The sequence below is a fragment of the Pagrus major genome, chromosome 16 (genome assembly GCF_040436345.1).
Source record: "Pagrus major chromosome 16, Pma_NU_1.0".
Classification (NCBI taxonomy): Eukaryota; Metazoa; Chordata; class Actinopteri; order Spariformes; family Sparidae; genus Pagrus; species Pagrus major.
The window spans coordinates 19398797-19416409 of NC_133230.1; the positions used below are offsets into that span (position 1 = coordinate 19398797).

The 17613-nt window shown below is 41.7% G+C and overlaps 4 protein-coding genes across 6 annotated transcripts in view; 2 read left to right on the forward strand and 2 right to left on the reverse strand.

Moving 5' to 3' along the window:
* Positions 1-245: 245 nt before the first annotated feature.
* Positions 246-3928, forward strand: tmem234 (transmembrane protein 234). The gene is made up of 5 exons (XM_073484308.1): positions 246-298; positions 654-805; positions 902-968; positions 2572-2664; positions 3001-3928. Exons 1-5 carry the CDS (start codon positions 286-288, stop codon positions 3108-3110), a joined length of 435 nt encoding a protein of 144 aa, XP_073340409.1. The 5' UTR covers positions 246-285; the 3' UTR covers positions 3111-3928.
* Positions 3793-11289, reverse strand: dcdc2b (doublecortin domain containing 2B). Of its 2 annotated transcripts, none has more exons than XM_073484307.1 (15): positions 11136-11289; positions 10653-10947; positions 10466-10517; positions 8506-8576; positions 7880-8011; positions 7649-7783; positions 7408-7447; positions 6741-6806; positions 6384-6555; positions 6168-6277; positions 5966-6034; positions 5512-5577; positions 5311-5388; positions 5126-5203; positions 3793-5021 (listed from the first exon to the last, which is right to left on the reverse strand). In XM_073484307.1, exons 2-15 carry the CDS (start codon positions 10934-10936, stop codon positions 4962-4964), a joined length of 1413 nt encoding a protein of 470 aa, XP_073340408.1. In that variant the 5' UTR covers positions 10937-10947; positions 11136-11289; the 3' UTR covers positions 3793-4961. The 2 variants fall into 2 exon arrangements, with proteins under 2 accessions (XP_073340408.1, XP_073340407.1); XM_073484306.1 differs by having other exon boundaries at positions 5497-5577.
* A 671-nt stretch (positions 11290-11960) lies between these two features.
* iqcc (IQ motif containing C) lies at positions 11961-14669 on the reverse strand. 2 transcript variants are annotated; one of them, XM_073483974.1, is made up of 5 exons: positions 14503-14669; positions 14133-14276; positions 13735-14050; positions 12939-13060; positions 11961-12211 (listed from the first exon to the last, which is right to left on the reverse strand). In XM_073483974.1, the coding sequence occupies exons 1-5, from the start codon at positions 14542-14544 to the stop codon at positions 12176-12178; spliced, it is 660 nt and encodes a 219-aa protein (XP_073340075.1). In that variant the 5' UTR covers positions 14545-14669; the 3' UTR covers positions 11961-12175. The 2 variants fall into 2 exon arrangements, with proteins under 2 accessions (XP_073340075.1, XP_073340074.1); XM_073483973.1 differs by having other exon boundaries at positions 13720-14050; positions 14503-14657.
* A 163-nt stretch (positions 14670-14832) lies between these two features.
* fancm (FA complementation group M) overlaps positions 14833-17613 on the forward strand; it is a 38367-nt gene continuing 35586 nt past the window's right edge. Inside the window, exons 1-4 of the mRNA XM_073484167.1 lie at positions 14833-15592; positions 15678-15850; positions 16140-16217; positions 16355-16513. Coding sequence (XP_073340268.1) covers positions 14887-15592; positions 15678-15850; positions 16140-16217; positions 16355-16513 — 1116 coding nt within the window. The 5' untranslated portion in view covers positions 14833-14886. The remainder of the gene's footprint in view (positions 15593-15677; positions 15851-16139; positions 16218-16354; positions 16514-17613) is intronic.

Here is a 17613-nt window from a genome sequence, read left to right on the forward strand (position 1 = left end):
GCAGGTTTTTGCGCCCTCTGCTGGTACATTTTAGTACCATACGTTATAGTTATAGTACCAAGTTGCATTCACGACCGCAAGAGATGTTAAATATCCCACTTGTCATAAAATGATTCGATTCTTGGGTTGCTTTTTAATTAATTTAAAGTCATGGATTAACTTTATCTTACTTTACAAAAAAGTCTTGAAACTGTTTATTAATCCGTCCTTTTGAACAATGTTCACTAACAACTGTGGTGGCGCACAGTCAGTGAATGCAACTTCTGACGGTTTGTTTACAACACGATGGTGACCGTAGGTGAGTGGCTAACAGGCTAATTTATACTCTCAAATCATGGCATTTACCAGTATTTTAAAGATAGCTTTTGTATTTTGATATCGAATAGAAATGCCTAAGTGTGTGCTTTGTCGTTAGCGCGATTAAACACAGAACTAAACCAAATATAGCTGTCATGTCAGAGCTAATGCTAAGGAAGTAAGCTAGCTAAATGTGAATACAAGTATTTGTAGCTCAGGTGCTAACAGTTTGCTCGGTTTTTATTGAGTCCTAACTTGGTCACTGCTAGGCAGACGAGCCATATGACAATAGTAGAGCATATTTATGTAAAATATGAAGTGATGGGGTGACTGTATGTGACTGCCTTGTGTTGTAGGGGAGCTGCTGAGTCTCCTGCTGGTGTCAGTGCTGTGGGGCTGCACCAACCCCCTCCTGAAGAGAGGCACCGAGGGGATAGAAAATGTCACTGAGACCAGCAGAGTCTCACAGCTACTGGCTGAGCTAAAGTTTCTTTTCCTAAACCTCAAGGTAAATCCTGACATCCTTCCTTGTTTGCCAAGTATCTCCCCCCCCCCCCCCTAAAAGTGGTTTTAATTGCACCTTCTTCCTTGTGCTGCTGCTCAGTACCTGGTCCCATTTGTCCTGAACCAGAGTGGCTCTTTGGTCTACTATTACACACTGTCCACCACAGGTGAGACACACACTTCAAAATCAACCTCATCACTGTCTGATGGTTTCTGTAGAGGAGAATGGGTTCAGTTCATACACAAGTCAATGAAATATCACAGCTGATGCAAAGGTGTAGTTAATACCGTCAATGATAGCTCAGTTCCTTAATTATGCCAGTAAACTCTCCCAGTATGCACATAATTACAGTAACTGGAAATGAGTAACCTAAATGTGATGCAGCCCTCATTAATGTTATGAATTACACCCGTGTGTTTCCCACTATGACAAGCTAAAATATCTGCACAGCATGCGTGACTTGTCAAAGCAGGAAATGCACAGGTGTTACTAATATCATTAACAATGGCTCTGTTGTATTCAAGTGCTCCAGTAAGCCATGACAGTGAGTCAACATGCACAATACCAGGAGGACCCTGAAACTGAAGCAGCTAAATGTCATTCAGCCATCAATGATTTCATTACTCCAGCCTGTACTTTCCCTTGTCCGACATGTCAAAATTACTTTGGTGAAAAAGGCCTATGATGGAAGTGAGCTGTTCAGGCTCAATCTGCATGTTTTTACCACACAAGTCAGCATGATTTGACTGCTTAACATAAACTAGTTAAAATACTACTTATAGGATAAATGTACATACATGACTCCTGCTCCCTCTGGGAGAAACGGGTTGTCCAGAAAGCAAAAAGAATCATCAGCCAATATAATAATGTTTTTTTTCCCAATTAATTAATTTGTATGTATTAATACCGTTAACAGGCTACTAAATGCAGACAGTAGTTATTTTAAATGACTATTGCATTATTTCAAACTCAATTTTTTTATATGAACTATAACAAAATGTCTCTATTTATAGCTGCTTGTATTGTGCCTAGTATTAACCCATGTCTATTGATCTGTTGCTTCTGACATATAACTATCCTGCCTGTGAGTTTTGGAGTTGGACTGGATTGGCTGCAAATTAATTGCCCTCCATTTGAATCAGAATCTGAATATACATGTCAATGGAGGTCAAATATTCCAGTGTCACGGACCTAATACTGCAACTAACGGTTACTTTTTGTGAATGATCAATCTGCTGATTATGAATCTTTTGATCTTTACTGTGTTAGAAAAATTACAATCACAATTCCCTATTCAATTTACTTTAATGTAAGACGATGATGAAAAATAGCAAATTTACACATTGGAGTATCTGAAGCATACAAACATGTGGCAGTTTAGCTTGAAAAAATGAGTTAATCTATCGCCAAGGATTTGCCAACACATTTTCTGTTGACTCACCCAGAGACATTGACCCCACGCCTATTTGTAAACCATGACCCTGCTTGTGGGAACACGTGCAGCTTTAATCATAAAGAACTGATATTTCTACAGGTTTCAGTTTTGTGAAGTTTTAAAAAAATGACCTGTACCAACAACTTTTACATTAGACAAAGAGTACATATCCATTTTTAAACACAGGTTTTAAAGATGCAAGATAATTTAACGAAACCATTAGTCTTTGTTAAGAGCACAACATCCTGTCTAAGGTCAATTTTCATTTTGCTCACAGATTTGAAATGCATGTTAATTTGGTGGCCGATATTAAAACTTCTTCTTTTCTCTCCAGATTTATCACTCGCTGTTCCTGTTGCCAACTCTCTCACCTTCCTTTGCACTCTGATCACTGGCAAGGTACTGGGTGAAGAGTTTGGAGGCAAACGTAAGTGACTCATCTTCGTGCCGCTCAAACACAAGCCTGCTGCGCCGATCCGGGGCAGCCACACTGCATGTGATATTGATACCCACAAGGAGAAATCTGGGATGCTAAGATGCTACAAGCTTTAGGGTCAAACATTAGGCTACTGGAACATGTTCAGAGATTTCGAAGACCAATTTAGCACATTTGCATAAGCAAGACATTACTGGCATACCAAGACGTTATTGAGCTATTAATCCCCTCTTGTGAATTTCTCCTTTCCTGTACTGGTGGTTTTCTGGCTTTTAAGATGTGCTTTTCTTAATGTTCATTTCCTTTCATATCCTCTGCTCCTCACAGAGGCCGTCGCAGGAATGTTCCTTACCATGGCTGGCATCACTCTGTGCGTTATAAGCTCCATTGATGACAAAGACGCAGGGAAGCATAATATGACGCAGGCTGTTCACTAACAGAGATCAGGATTAAAGCAAACTCTCCCACACCTTCAAGTGATTCCTCAGCAGGGAAAGGAAAGAAGGCCAAAGGAGCGCCGGAGCAAGACTAGAGGGGGCAATTTAGATTCAGACAGCGACTCCTTAGAGCAACGGTTCTGGTGGGAGAATTGCTCCTAAATGAACTCAGCATGAGCTTCAAAAGACCTGTCCAGAGACTGTCTCACCAAGCTGGAGGGGAAGTGGGTTCACACAGGGTTCACTTCAAGGCTAGACCAGATTTATGGTGCTTGCATAGAAGTTGGTGGTTGTTAACTTTTACTTTAAAACACTCCGCTGCCCCTCCATGTGACTGGCATCTGCATAAATGCTATAGAGGCCACATACAAATGAGGCCGGGGTTTAAAATGGACCAATTAGATCCAACCTCCTGGTTTAACGGGGACAGTGGTGGCCTTCTGTCCACCGTGGTGTGTGTTTGGGGAGGAGCAGGACACAGAAGAAAACTAAGTGGTGTTTATCTCGAACATAAAGCTGCTTTTCATACTTATGTCCTCGTTCTTCTTCCCACTGCTGCCTTGTATAGATGATGTATTACTGAGGTAGATATACCACTGTTATTTTCTGAAGTTCTTTGAGAATTAAATGTACAAGGACTTGCAGGCTTTGTAAACCACAGATTTCAGAAGTAACAGTAATGTACATAGCAATATATATTTTTATTCTCACAGTATTTAATTGACACAAAACACTGTCCAGATGACTTTGTCATTGGTGCATATATTCTGTTGATGATGTGGCTGACATTTTATTAATAAATTGTTGGCAAAACACAACTCTTTATGGTATGATCTCATCACTGATTTCTGCAAATCAAAAATACATTCAGGCTTAAAATGTCCCAAAATATTGTTTCTTATGTACAAATCACACATGGAAGAAATTGCATCATTGGACATCTACACAATATCTATTTTGGAATTGAGGAACAGGTTGGACACAGTATCAAACAACTGTACAATACAACAAACACTACCTTTGGAAAGCTTATGTGTTTTTAAAGGTATACTATACAGGCTCTAAGCAGCAGTGGCCGAGCGAGCTAGAGAGTGCATGAAAGGAGGGAGCTGCAGTGAATCAGAAATATAAAACATTATTTTTGATTGTTTCACAGCGAATGCATTCTAAAACACAAATAAACACACCCACACAACCCTCCAAATGTGAAAGATTCATCGAGCCTGCTGTTTGCCTCTCTGCAGTGGCTGTGTGTGTGTAGCTCAGCCCCGCCCTCGGTGAAACAGACATACAGATCCTGCAGCTCTTTCTACATTCACGACAGACCGAGCAGAGGAGAGACAGAGACAGCGATGTAACCTGGTGGTTTTTATAAAGTCCCGACCTTGCACTGTTATTGGCTGCCGGATACACACCACTGCCCAAAGGTCGACGCATCTCGAACACGGCAATATACTGGGAAAATAAGAAAATACAGGCAGAGGGCAGGGTCTCTGCAGATACAGAATGAAGTGATGATTGAAAGAGATTACTTTTGTCTGAGTCTATACTGTTTTTTTTTGTTTTGTTCTAAGGAAAATCCTGCATAGTATACCTCTTTAGTCGGTCGTTGCCGTAGATTGTAGTGTCCTAGAGTTTATGATAGTGTGTCAATCTCCTGTAGTGTTAATTCTTACTTTTCTTCTGAGCATGTTCACATTTTCAACTCTTCTCAAATTAAGTGTTTTGGTTAATTGGCTCATTATCACAGTTGAAGTACTATCAGTTTAATGAAACATTCATCCAGCCGCATGAGTCATCGTAGAAGCAGTAATTGCTCGGTTATCTGCTGTGGCTGCTGTAGTGAAACTGTTATGATGATGTGACCTCCTCCTGATGATGGTTCTGTTCTGCTGTAATTGACAGGGCGTCCTGTTTGAGCAAATGAATAAGACAGACAAAGAAAACCACATGTTGTCATTGGTCATGGTGATGACGTCATGCACCGTTTTAAGATGTGGGGTGCGTGAACTTGCCTTTTCCTCCCTGTTCTTTCTCTGAGAGGTGGATGACGAAGGCCGCGACTTTGAAGACGTGTGATTCAGCTCCGGCTCCTTTTGAAAAAAACAGTTGCATTGATTGCTGTTTTTTGTACTAATGAATTTGAGCTGTTCAAAAATGTTCTAAGCTTTGGCAGTGTGTGTAGGTGTGTGTAGCGTACCAGTATTTCAGCAGCTGACTCCTCGGTCTTGACAGAATTTTCAGTCTGTTTCACACTATCTTGCCAAGATGGAGGTGCCTTTCACAGGACAAAAATACCATCTTCTGAACCATTTTAAACACGAAAAGAAATCCTCTTTATTAGGATACATTTATTATGATTATGTAAATGTGACCACCCACTCACTCTGATATGCTGTACCTGCTTTCCATTGTGTTTGTGTAGGTGTTCTGCCTCACTGTGCTGCTCCCTCTTGATAATTTGTCTCTTGAGAAAAAAACACATGCAGAATTCAGTATCACACGTGTTTGTAACAGAGATACACAAATGGGGAGAATGCAGTGGATATTTATGTATCAGACACAGAAATATATAGAATGACCTTCAGGACTGATTGAGTCATTTGTTAAAAGATGAGCTAATTGACATTTTTCCTTTACCATGTTCAGATAGAAATATGCCACATATTCATTACTCACATTTTACCTTTTAACTGTGTAGACTATAATTTAACAAAGGGCACAAGTACCTTTAATTTACAAAATGATTGATCGATCAGTCGTGGAAATAATCATCAGATTAATCAATAATGATGATAATTGTTAGTTTCAATTCTACATGGAACATAGAAAAAAATAGTTGAATTCATGCCTACCTGCTGTGTGTTGTGCAGAGGATCGTTTTGGTCGTTTAGTTCCTCATCCTCCACTATTTCTGCAACTCTCTACAGACAGAAAATGAGAGACAGATTTAGAATTAGCGCTGCTCTAAACATATATATATTTTCAGAAATTAATTTACCTCCTTCAGTGATAATTTAGCACTTAATTATAGATTGTGAGGATCGTAAGGCCAACCTGGTCAACAGGAAGCTCTGTCGCTGTGTTCTCATCCTCATGCACCTCCTCGGCCCCTCGTACCTCCTCTCTTCTCTTCCGTGCTGCTCTTTTAAACACGCTGGGCAAGACTGTGATAAACAGAAATCAAAATGCTGCTACTACCATGACAATCAACGCAAAATTAATTGTACTCATTGTGAATGGGAGGAAGTTAGATTTAAAAATGATAATAACCAGATCCATTGCTGAGTGGTGGTCTTGGCTGTCGTCTGTTGTTGTTGCGGATCTTGACCGGCCTGGCAAAGAATGCAGACGTCTCATCTGCTGCTTCTCTCCTGCTCCTCTGCTGTGTGGCTGCTGGAGCTGCAGCTTCATCTCCTGTCGACTTCACCCTCCGACCATCGGACTGAAAGCCATGACATACAGCTGAATAAATATAATTTAATTTACAGTGTGCTACATATAGACAAAAACACCTTATTCCAAGTTTGTCCCACTGGTGTATTGGAGGTGTCCACCAAACCAATTAACAGTCCAAATATAGCTCATGTGGTGTGAATTCAAGACAGTGGAGGATTGTTTTTTTGATACCTCAGGGGAGTCGAGGAGAGCTGAATCACTGTACTGGTCTTCTGGACCGCTTCCTGCTTTCCTGTTCTATGAGAAACACAGAAGACAGCTTTCACTCAGACCTGACATGATGTAAATGAACTGCAGGCTGCAGACTAAAAAAAGAAAATCTTTTATCATCAAAAAAATTCAGATTTTTCCAATATCATCCATACAGTTTACATATTGTAAAAAGTTAACATAACATACACAGAAGCACATAATGTCTCCAAATCACAAACAATCATACTGAACAAGTTCTTTACAACCATGACAAAAGTGATGGCTAACTGTCTGAAGAGAAACCAAACTTCTGTATACTCGAAAGCAAATAAAAACAAAGAAACAAAAACCAAGATAGACCAAAAGTTGCCAAATTATGTAAAGAAACCTAAATAAAATCTAAATAAATAATTAATAAACAAATTATCAAAAGTAAAGATTCTAAAAAGAAAACTTAAAGAGGCAAATTCTATTAATCCTACTAAAAAAATAATAGTTTTAATGAACAGATACATTACGATACAAAAAACCCTACAATTACTCTAATACCAATATAAATTAAACTCTGTATAAAGAGAAAAACTGCTAAGACTTAATTTTTAGACATGAAAGTAAGTACTTGAATTAAAGTATTAACTGAATGTACCTCATTTCTCCTCAACAGCCTTCTCTTTCCTGGGTAATACCTACCAAAAAAAAGAAAAACACGGGGATGTGAATAGGTGAAAGAGAAAAGTAATCTTCTGTCATGTCTCATCAATCATTATTTTACTGTAGGGAGCAGAACAACAGCACAGATGCACTTAAACACACATCTTTACACACACACACACACACACACACACACACACACACACACACACACAGAGGACCTTGCATAACAATACCTCTCCGCAGCTTTTGAAACCAACAGCTCCACATACGGGAGTTTCTTGAACCTCTCGGTTCCCACGGCAACATAGAAGTGGCCGGTCTCCAGCTCGGCAGCCGAGGATACCGTCACTCCGTCCAGAGAGCACAACCTGATGAAGCAAAGGGGTTGTATTATATTTACCGGATGACGCTCTGTATTTGTATTAAGCAGAGTGTGAATGTGTGTGTATGCGACTGTCACTGACCTGCGCACAGCTCCGGTTCGTAAGCTGACCTTCTCTGTGACCAGACTCAGGATCTGCTCCAGGTCCTGCCGCATGGTCCGAGGAATGATGAATCGGAACGGTGGACACAGGAGATCTCCATTACGGAAAACACTAAACGGATACAAATACATGCCCATAAGTACACTAAAACAGTTGTTCTTCCTGGGCTGGCCATGTTGAGATCCTTTCCTAATGTCATTCCCATGTAAGCGATGGAGATCAAAATCTACAATCATTGTTCTGTGGAAGAATGCTTTCTAAAGTTCAGCCAAAGAAATGAGATTTCAGCAGTCTAGTCAAAGTTTCGCTACAGGAAAAGCCAGGGGGGGGTCACCAAAGTCAGCAGGATTCATCGTCTGGGGACACCGGATGTCTCCAATCTCATGGCAGTCTATCCAGTAGATGAGGTACTTAATTTTAGACCAAAATGATTTTGTGAACCGAATTGTACGAAAAACACAGTAAATTTGGAAGACACCCATTTGATTTGACCAAGTCAGACCGCTGAAAACTTACATAAGCTCTTTGAAAAGGGTTAGGGTTAGGGTGGACTAAATTGATAAGGATAATTATGTGTGTGTTTGCCAGTAGTGTGTCCAACTTACTGTAAAATGCAAGGCACAGGTATAAACTTCCTCCATTTGGCTGAGACATTTGGCCTCTGGGTTACTTTGGCCTGCAAAGGACATTCAGAAAGTCAGTCTGCAAAACATCATAATGTTGTCATTTCCTCAGCATTATTGAAAATTCCCTCATCGGCTTTACGTCATCCATCAATTACACTGCACGTCCATCACGGCAAAATCAGTTATTCTGAAAGTGTAATGACTGACTAAATATTCAGCTCATGCCAGCTCAAGTGCTGCAGCCATGGAAACTAACGTCACTGGGAGACTTCTCCGGTGGCACATTGATACGCTGCGTCTGATCTGAGGGCTCCTCTCAAAGCCGTTACCCATGTCGTCCCATATCAATGAAATGTGGAGCCACTGTCCGTGTCTATGCTGTCGTAGCTGGACTAAATCAATCGACATCAATAATCTTCCATTATTTTTCTTACTTGTGGCAGACATTTAATGCATTTACAGGGAAAAAGGAGGCGTGGGATGGTGAATACGGGCATTAGGCCTGCCCAGACATGCACATAGCCCCGCTCACACTGTGTGGAAGCATAACTCTTTGTTTCGCCAGCAGGATCAAACACAACTCACATACGGACACACTTCCTGCGTTGCTCCACAGCAACCACAACACAGGCATCTAAGACTCTAAAACCAAAGACTCAGCTTTCCAAATGGCAGACACCCAAGGCACACACAGTTAGTCTCCGCTCCTTTTTATGTTTGTCAGAAAAGTAACACTGACGGCTTAAGACCGAGAGCGCGGTCATCCCTGCCAGCTGGTCAGAATACAAAGCGAGCACTTGTCAGCTTGAGTGGTTCCGTGTGTGTACTTGTGTGTGAAATCAATGTTGTGTGAATATTAAGAGAGCTTCTGCCTGCATATTAGTACCATCATTATCACCATGCCCCTGCTTACAGAGAAAAAGTTACAATTAAACAGATAAAGAGAGAAGAGTTTGGTTCAGATTCATTCAGAGATCTTTGTTGATGAAAATAATCATTACCTCTGGGAAGTTCTGCTCTCTGATGATATCCAGCTGTAATTTTAGAGTCTAATGACACAATGAGACACTTAAAGGTCCCATATTGGATTAAAAAGCAGGTCTAGATACTATATAAATACTGTAAAAGTATCAAAACACTCAATCCATGGAGAAAGGCACACAGCCCATACTCAGAAACTGTACCTTCCTATGAGCCATCAGGACTTCTGTAAGTTTGTGATGTCACAACTATACAGTCACCGCCATCAGACACGCCACCAGCACGGCGGTGGTCACAAACCCATTGGAGCAGAGCTGATGCGAAAACATGGTGATTGGTGCCTGCTCAGGCCTGTGAAAGTCGACCAATCAGAGCACACTGGGCTTTTCAGGAGATGGCTCTTGAAGAGACAGGAACTAGAACAGAGCATTCTGGCAGATGGTGAATAGAGGTGCTGCAGCAATGGACAGCATGAGAAAAATAATCTGTTTTTTGCATTAAAGCATGAAAACCTCTTCTAGTACGCCAAAATAAAAGTATGAATCTGAAAGTGAGCATAATATGGGACTTTTAAAAGGGCACCCTGCAAGCCTTAGTGACTGCACTTTGGACAGCACAATCATTACACCATTGTTTCGTGCAATTTACATGACAACCAGTGACATCAACGGGACGATAAGTGCAAAGGGTGACCCCTTGTACACTCATACACAAAGTGCATCCGATCTATCTAATGCTAACATGAGAATGTGTCGTCACAATTGTAGGCAAATATGAGCTGGTCTCGGTTAATGGAAAATCCTGCAGTCATTTTCCTATTTGATCTGGCAGCAGTTCAAATGGATCAACTCGATATGAGTACAAAGCGGCCTGGTGGTGCATTCCTCCTGGTTAGACTGGGATTAATGAGTGATGGAGTGTAAAAGCAAGCTGTCCGCATGACAAAATAAAAGCCTACCTGGGTTTCTTCACGGGCAGCAGGATGCTTTTTTGTTCCCCTGTTCAGATAACTGTACATCAAAACAACAGACAACAAAAGGTATGATGGGATTCATTCTAAATTCAGTAAGTTTCATTTTAGAGAGAGCAACTGTGCATTAAAATGATCCTTAATATCTTTACAATCAATGTACTTTTGTACTCACTCCAGCTTCTTGAACCTTTCAAAGCCAGCAGCAACATACTGGGCTCCTGTCTGAAGGTCCTCCAGCTCTGTGATCCTGTGGCCCTGTCTGGGTGTGTACAGGTTCCTGATGGCGAGTGGAGCCCCGATGCTCTGGGTCACTTCAGTCAGAAAGGCCTCCATGGTGGCCACCTGTCGCTGGTTGACCACAAACCTCCGTCCACTGTAGAATGGATCTCCATTCCTGTACACCACCACGCTCTTCACTGGAGGCAGGACAGTTGCGGCTGCAGTGCTGGCAGCCATCTCCGAGCCAGCTGTTACAGTCACAGACACATTTCAAGACCACACATAATTCTCTCCACATACATATTTCACCCTAGAGTTGCATTCTCTGACCATCTTCATAACATAGATACCTTCACATTCTTTGGCTCACACACCCACAGATTCACACAAACACAGTAAATCATCTCCACACAGACACTAATGCTCAGTCACTCACACGCCTGGTGGAAGACGAAGCGAAGAAATCGCAGAATTGAAGCCAAAGGTGAAAATCAGTCCCTTCTGTTGTTGTGGTCTGTCTGGACTCCCACTCACCACGTTTGGCTCTCTCTATCCCCCTAAAACACACACACACACACATTAACACACTACTCCACTGACGGTGGTGAGTATTTCCTGGTTGCTATGGCAGCGTGACAGCAATGACTGGCTTTGTGGGGCAAACCCATCGGCAGCAACCACAACAAAAGAGACAGCGGGAGGAGGAGAGAATGGGCGGCTCGCCATGTTGTAAGCTGAATCAATAAGATTGTCTGTTCCAGTTGTCTGTTTTTTTCACAAAAAATGATTGCCACATGATTGCATATTAACACTACCAGGCAAGTGCAAAAACAAGCAGGTGATGGAACTGATACTATATTTCTCAAAGGTGATCCCCTTTAAAATATAGCATTTAAAATAAAAAGACTAAAAAATACAACCTGAAGAGCAGGAAATGCAATTTACAATATACTTTTTTTTTAGGCTTTAAAAGCGTCTTCCCCTGGGTGCTCTTTAATGGCATTAACACAAAATGACAACAGCAGCTTAACAGGAGACACGCATTTCTCGTGTAATGAGTGACAGCTCATTGACTGAGATCCAAATGGGAAATTTGAGCTTCTGTGAGTCACAACACAAACTTAGCCTCGTGCCAAGGACCCCCCCTGAATTCTACTCAATGAAACGTCCTCCTACACAAAAGCAACTACCTCAATGTCTCACAGTTTGAGCACAATATCAAAGAAAGACTGCAGTGGCAGTAACAGCAGCAGAAAGCAGACTTTTAAGAAAAATATATTTTATTCTTTTTTTTTTACATAGAAAATAACACACAATGTACAGCTTTTGCTTTTGCTTTTGATAAATATAACTGAAAGTTATGTATAAGTATAAAATAATGGCTTAAACATATGACACTTGAGTGAGTTCAGCTGACTGAAAGCATTCGAGCCTTGAGTCTCACATCGTCGAGTCCAGTTCAGATTACTTCTTCTGTCAGGAAACACTCAGTCTGTCCTTCAGTGACAAGTACTGCAGAGGAGAAGAAAGAGGAGATAAACAATCACTAAAAGTTATACCTTGTCATCTAAAAAGGTTGGATGAACTCACTCCTAATGCACGACAACAAATAATACACATACATATACATTCATGTTCCAGTATGTTTCTTTTATTCTGTCAATTAAAATGTTCTGTGTACGACTGCATTTGAAAATTGAACACTAGGGTGCATGAGTACCTGCTTTCTCTGAGTTCAGTTCAGTTCTGAGTTTGTGTACATTACTCCACATCTCTGCACTTTTACACCCCATGAAGGTGCACAGTGATGCAGGCTTTATGAGAACTTTCATTTTGTTAAAAGATAAATTAAGGAATGCAATTGGTACACAGTCTGAGGGCAAAGGGTGCAGACAGCTGAACATGCTAAGAACACCATTACAGATTTACAACCCTAATACACAGTTCAGACTGCAGGAAAAAAAAACTGGTTGACTCATACAGATAGCGTCAGTGTCTGTGTTTGTACGTGCAAGTTAGCTGCATTACAGTCTTCAGGAGATGTTCACTGTATTCAATGAGTAGCCACTGACGCTGCATATATACTATGGTTGTTATTCAGGTATGGATATGACAAGGAATTTTCTACTGTACCAACTTATTTTTGAGGCAACTTAATAAATGTAGTCTTGCAGCAGTGGCAATTTTCTTACAGCAGGAGACTGCTACTGTCGAATAAATACAGGACACGACATTGTACCTTTTTCCTGCTGTCAATGGCCTGTTGTAGCCAGAGCAGCTCCATGGTTAGGGTGTTTCTGTGGAGACGAAGGGCCTCTGGGGTACAGGGCACCTCCTGGGCCAAGCAGTACTGTCGGGAACCTGAGGGAGGGATGACGAATTCAAAATGAATGAAGATTTTAACATGTGTTATTCAAAAAAGTCAAACTTAACGTCAGTCCTGCAGGTAATTGATGATTAAATTGTTTGATTCTTTTTCTCATTTTGCTTATTTTGTTATACAAGTGAAACACTTCGAAATGTAGTGAGAAAATTAACTTGTACGCAAAGCAATTTCTCTCATTTTGACAATTTTCTTAAAGCTATCTTGACACGTCAGTATCTTAAATAATTCAGTTTGGTCTATCTTAATGTCCTTTCAGGGTGGATATTGTTTGCAGTGCTTACATGACATGATAAGTGCTTAAACAATGAATTGATAGGTCATATTATTAACTTTTCACTAATTTTGACAGGAAAATTTGTAATTTAAGTTATTTATCAGGGAAAATCAGTTTCCAGCTCTTCCAATATGAGAACAATTTGGAAGTTTGAAAGCATCTCCTTGAGCTCTTTTCACTATTTCTAAACATCTGCAGGCCAAGTGAATATGACAAATTATTGTTATTTGAAGCCCTAAATAAGACTCAACATCTGTTATAACAGAATAATGATAGACGTAGACACAAAAATCAAAAGTCATCTCATTTCAAAAACTAAAAAGGAGCTGGGAACACTACCAGTGTGTGCACCATTCTCACCTTTGTGAGACTGACCATAGTTCATGTCGAGCTCCAAACTGCTCCAGACAGGGGTGGAGTCTCCTGTGCTTTCAATCACCCCTCCATCGTTATGCACCATGGTACTTTCTTTCTCTCGGTCCCCTTTAACACTGTTGCTGGGGAAACAGTCCTTAAAAAGAGAGGTCTGTCCTTTGATTTGTGGATCATCTCTCTCTGCTTCTATCTTCTCTGACAGGGCAGGATGATCTCGCCTCTCCTCTGATGAGACTCCTGTTGCTGATGGACCCTGTGGACTGGCACGGGCATCTAGTCCTTTAGCAGTGCTGCTGGGTCGTGGGAACAGGCCATCCTGATGATGCATGAGCAAAAGCATGAGAGATGTAAAGAGGAGTTAAATAAATCACACTGTCATTAGAGTTACAAGTACTTACAGTGTCTGTGAAGTGGGGACTGGGGATGACTGTCTCCCTCCACTGTAAATGGGTCAAGCCTCCATCAATCTCTCTCACGACGTCTTCAAAGTCTTCTCGTGCACGCCGGACTTCCTTTCTCACCATGTATCCACGTGCAGACGCCTACAAGAGAGATTAGAGAGTTACAGTAGCTAATGCTAACTTGTCCCCAGCTTCAGTTATGTCAACAACGCTAGCTACACTTAGCATGAGCAGTCTTCAAGAGTTAGCAAAAGCGGCTAAACTGTCCGAGCTCGCAAAAAAACACTGACTGGAAATAACCATAAATGAAAAGACGCAACTTGGTGCTTTACGACTTGAAAATAGGATAATTGGACAATGTCATTACCTGAAAACAGGTGAGCATCTTCTCCCACTTCTCTCTGTCCATTGCCTCGAGAGCGGGAGTTGAACTCGAACTTTTGATTTTCTTCCGGGGTCACCCTGAAAAATTAAAAGCCTCCTTGTAAAAGTGAACCACGTATGTGTGTCGGTTTAGCTCTTGGCTTGATATAGTGGCGTCAGTACAATACACTGAATTATTTTACGACTAAAACGGTATGAAATGACCGAAATAACTTCGGAGTGGCACCGTCGTTACGTATGCGGAGTTATATTTTGGTAGGAAGTGGGCGGAAGTGGCCTTGTGTTTGGTATATCGGTATTCAGCTTGCAATGTTGCTGCTTGTCACAGGGCACTTTTTCTCAAGGTTTTTCGCCACAACTAGTGAAAATGAACAGTGGTTCAAATCAGAGGACTTTGTTCCAGACTTGGGGTGGATCCGCTTCTCAAAACAAGGTTGTTCAACCGAAAAAAGATGGCAAGAAGCCCGCTGGACGGCGCAAAACAACCCCAAGCAACACCACACAGGTAGCTAAAACAAACCTTCCCAGAAACCCTCTGTGGACTGAAATGGGTCAGGGGTCCACATACACATCAGAGATCCCAGGAAGGACAGAGGAACCTAAACCTGCGTGTGAATATGAAGATGACGACGATGATCTGATGGTGGTCGCTGTATATGAAGCTGAAAAGAGCCTGCAACTTGATAATGTACACTCTTTTCAGCATGACAACCTTGTAGTAACAGAGAGCACTGCCATCTCTCCCCTCCCCTCAAGTGTGGGCCAGACATATCCAGACTTCCCTGGCTTTGACTGCTCCTCAGCTAAGGTATGGATTTACCCCACCAACTATCCCATCAGGGAGTACCAGCTGAAGATATCAGAAGCTGCCCTGTTTCAAAACACACTGGTGTGTCTCCCCACTGGTCTGGGAAAGACCTTCATAGCCGCTGTGGTTATGTACAACTTCTACCGCTGGTATCCATCTGGGAAGATTGTGTTCATGGCTCCCACCAAACCCCTGGTGGCCCAACAGATCGAGGCCTGTTATAAAGTGATGGGGATCCCTCAGGCGCATATGGCTGAGCTGACAGGTAGCAAATCATGACACAAAAGCCATGACACGCATCCTTCTTTCTTTTAGCTTTAAATAACAGGAGTTCATCTTCTGATCCACAGGCAGCACAGCAGCAAAGCAGAGACAGGAGGTGTGGAAGACCAAGCGTGTCTTCTTCCTCACACCTCAGGTCATGGTGAACGATCTGTCCAGAGAGACGTGCCCGGCCCAGCAGGTCAAGTGTGTGGTGATCGATGAAGCCCACAAGGCGCTGGGAAACCATGCCTACTGTCAGGTACACAAAGCTGTCACTAATAATCACAGCTTGACCCTCAATCCAGTTATTCATCACTGCTGACTATGTTTCAGGTTATACGTAATGTGCCACGCCCAGTTCTGATTGTGAATCTGCAATAAAGTGACTCTGAAGTGAAAATCTGCCTAAAAGTAGTTCTTCACTAAGTAACACTCACTGTTATAAACTTTGTAGGGTGTTTGTAAGAAGAAAGAACACTTGTAGTTAGTTAGTTATATAAATGAATTGCTAATAACGCCCTGTACTCGCCCCTCTCCGTGTTACTCAGGTGATCAGACAACTTGGCAGCCAGACTCTGCAGTTCCGCATCCTGGCCCTTAGTGCTACTCCAGGGGGAGATACAAAGGTAAGACCAATATATAGAATCTGTGTCTATTAATCCTTTTTTGTCTCTCTGGCCTGATGTCACCTAAAACTTAAACATTTCCATTTAACTATTCTTGAATCTGATTGTGTTTTCCATCTCCTACTCCTTCCCTGCAGTCGGTGCAGGCGGTGATCTCTAATTTGCTCATCTCTCACATTGAGCTGCGTTCAGATGAGAGTCTGGACATCCAGGCCCATTCCCACCAGCGCAGCGTGGACAAAATGGTGGTTCCTTTGGGAGATGTCCTTTCTGCTTACCAGGCACACTATCTGCAGGTAGGCACACATATGATTTTGCATCATATTTAGATAAACTCCTTTGTGTTTTTACAACCTTTATTTTTTCCTATAAACACACATCTGACATGAACACAACTTTGAACATTCAAACTTAGATGAAAGTTGTTTTTATTGTCAAACTTTCCCCTCATTGGTCATTTTTGGCTTGCTACATCGTCATGCAAAACCATGTGACTTTTGTGTTTTTGGTGCTTTGCTGCCACCTTGTGGTCAGTGTTTGCTCATTTCAGTTGTAAAAAAATCCACAGGTAAATCTTTTCTCTGCATCATGTCGTTCCTCTGGCAGCAGGGGTCAGTTCATATTAAATAGATTTGATATGCCTTGAAAGCAACATCCTGTCACACTTGGGGGTCTGGCTTCCAGAAAATGGCTCTGGATTATTAACGGACCCTACAGGCTCTCTCTCCTTGTCACGGGGTTGGTTCGCTGTCTGTGTGTACTGTACTGTAAATGTGCAGCTACACTTCATCTGTCTCAACTGGCTGGACAGCTGGAATGTGACACCTGTATTCGAAAGTTGAGACTTGTTGTGCATTAGCTCTGTTGGGTCCTGTTTTGTGTATTTTCTACTCTCCTTTCTGATTCTTTTTGGCTTTTCTTGCTTGTTCTTTAATTGCTTTGACATTCATTTTTCACCTTCCCTTCATATTAGCCCCTGACCGGATGGTGCCTGCAACCTGCTTATTAACCTCCCTTAATTTGATCTGACAGTACTCAAAATAGACACAACACTGCACTCGGGTGTAAAATGAGCATTGCAGCAGCCATTCAGGCATAATTTAATGATTGTTGAGCAAATCAGAAAAATTAACCAGTCATGCAGACAGGTTTTATGGGCTCTGTGGTGTGTTTTTCTTCAATTCTTGGCCCATTTCATCACAGACATTAAAGTCATAGACCAAGACCAATCCATATACCCACTAAAATATCCTCTGTTTTGTTGTGTCTGAGCTTTGTGATTTTGATTGAGCATGGATGGAGGTTTTACAGACAATGCGCGTCATGTCAGTGAACATCTAGGCCACTGTGTCCAAGTTGGTGCTGAGATATTCGTCATCGAGTTCACTCCCTGTGT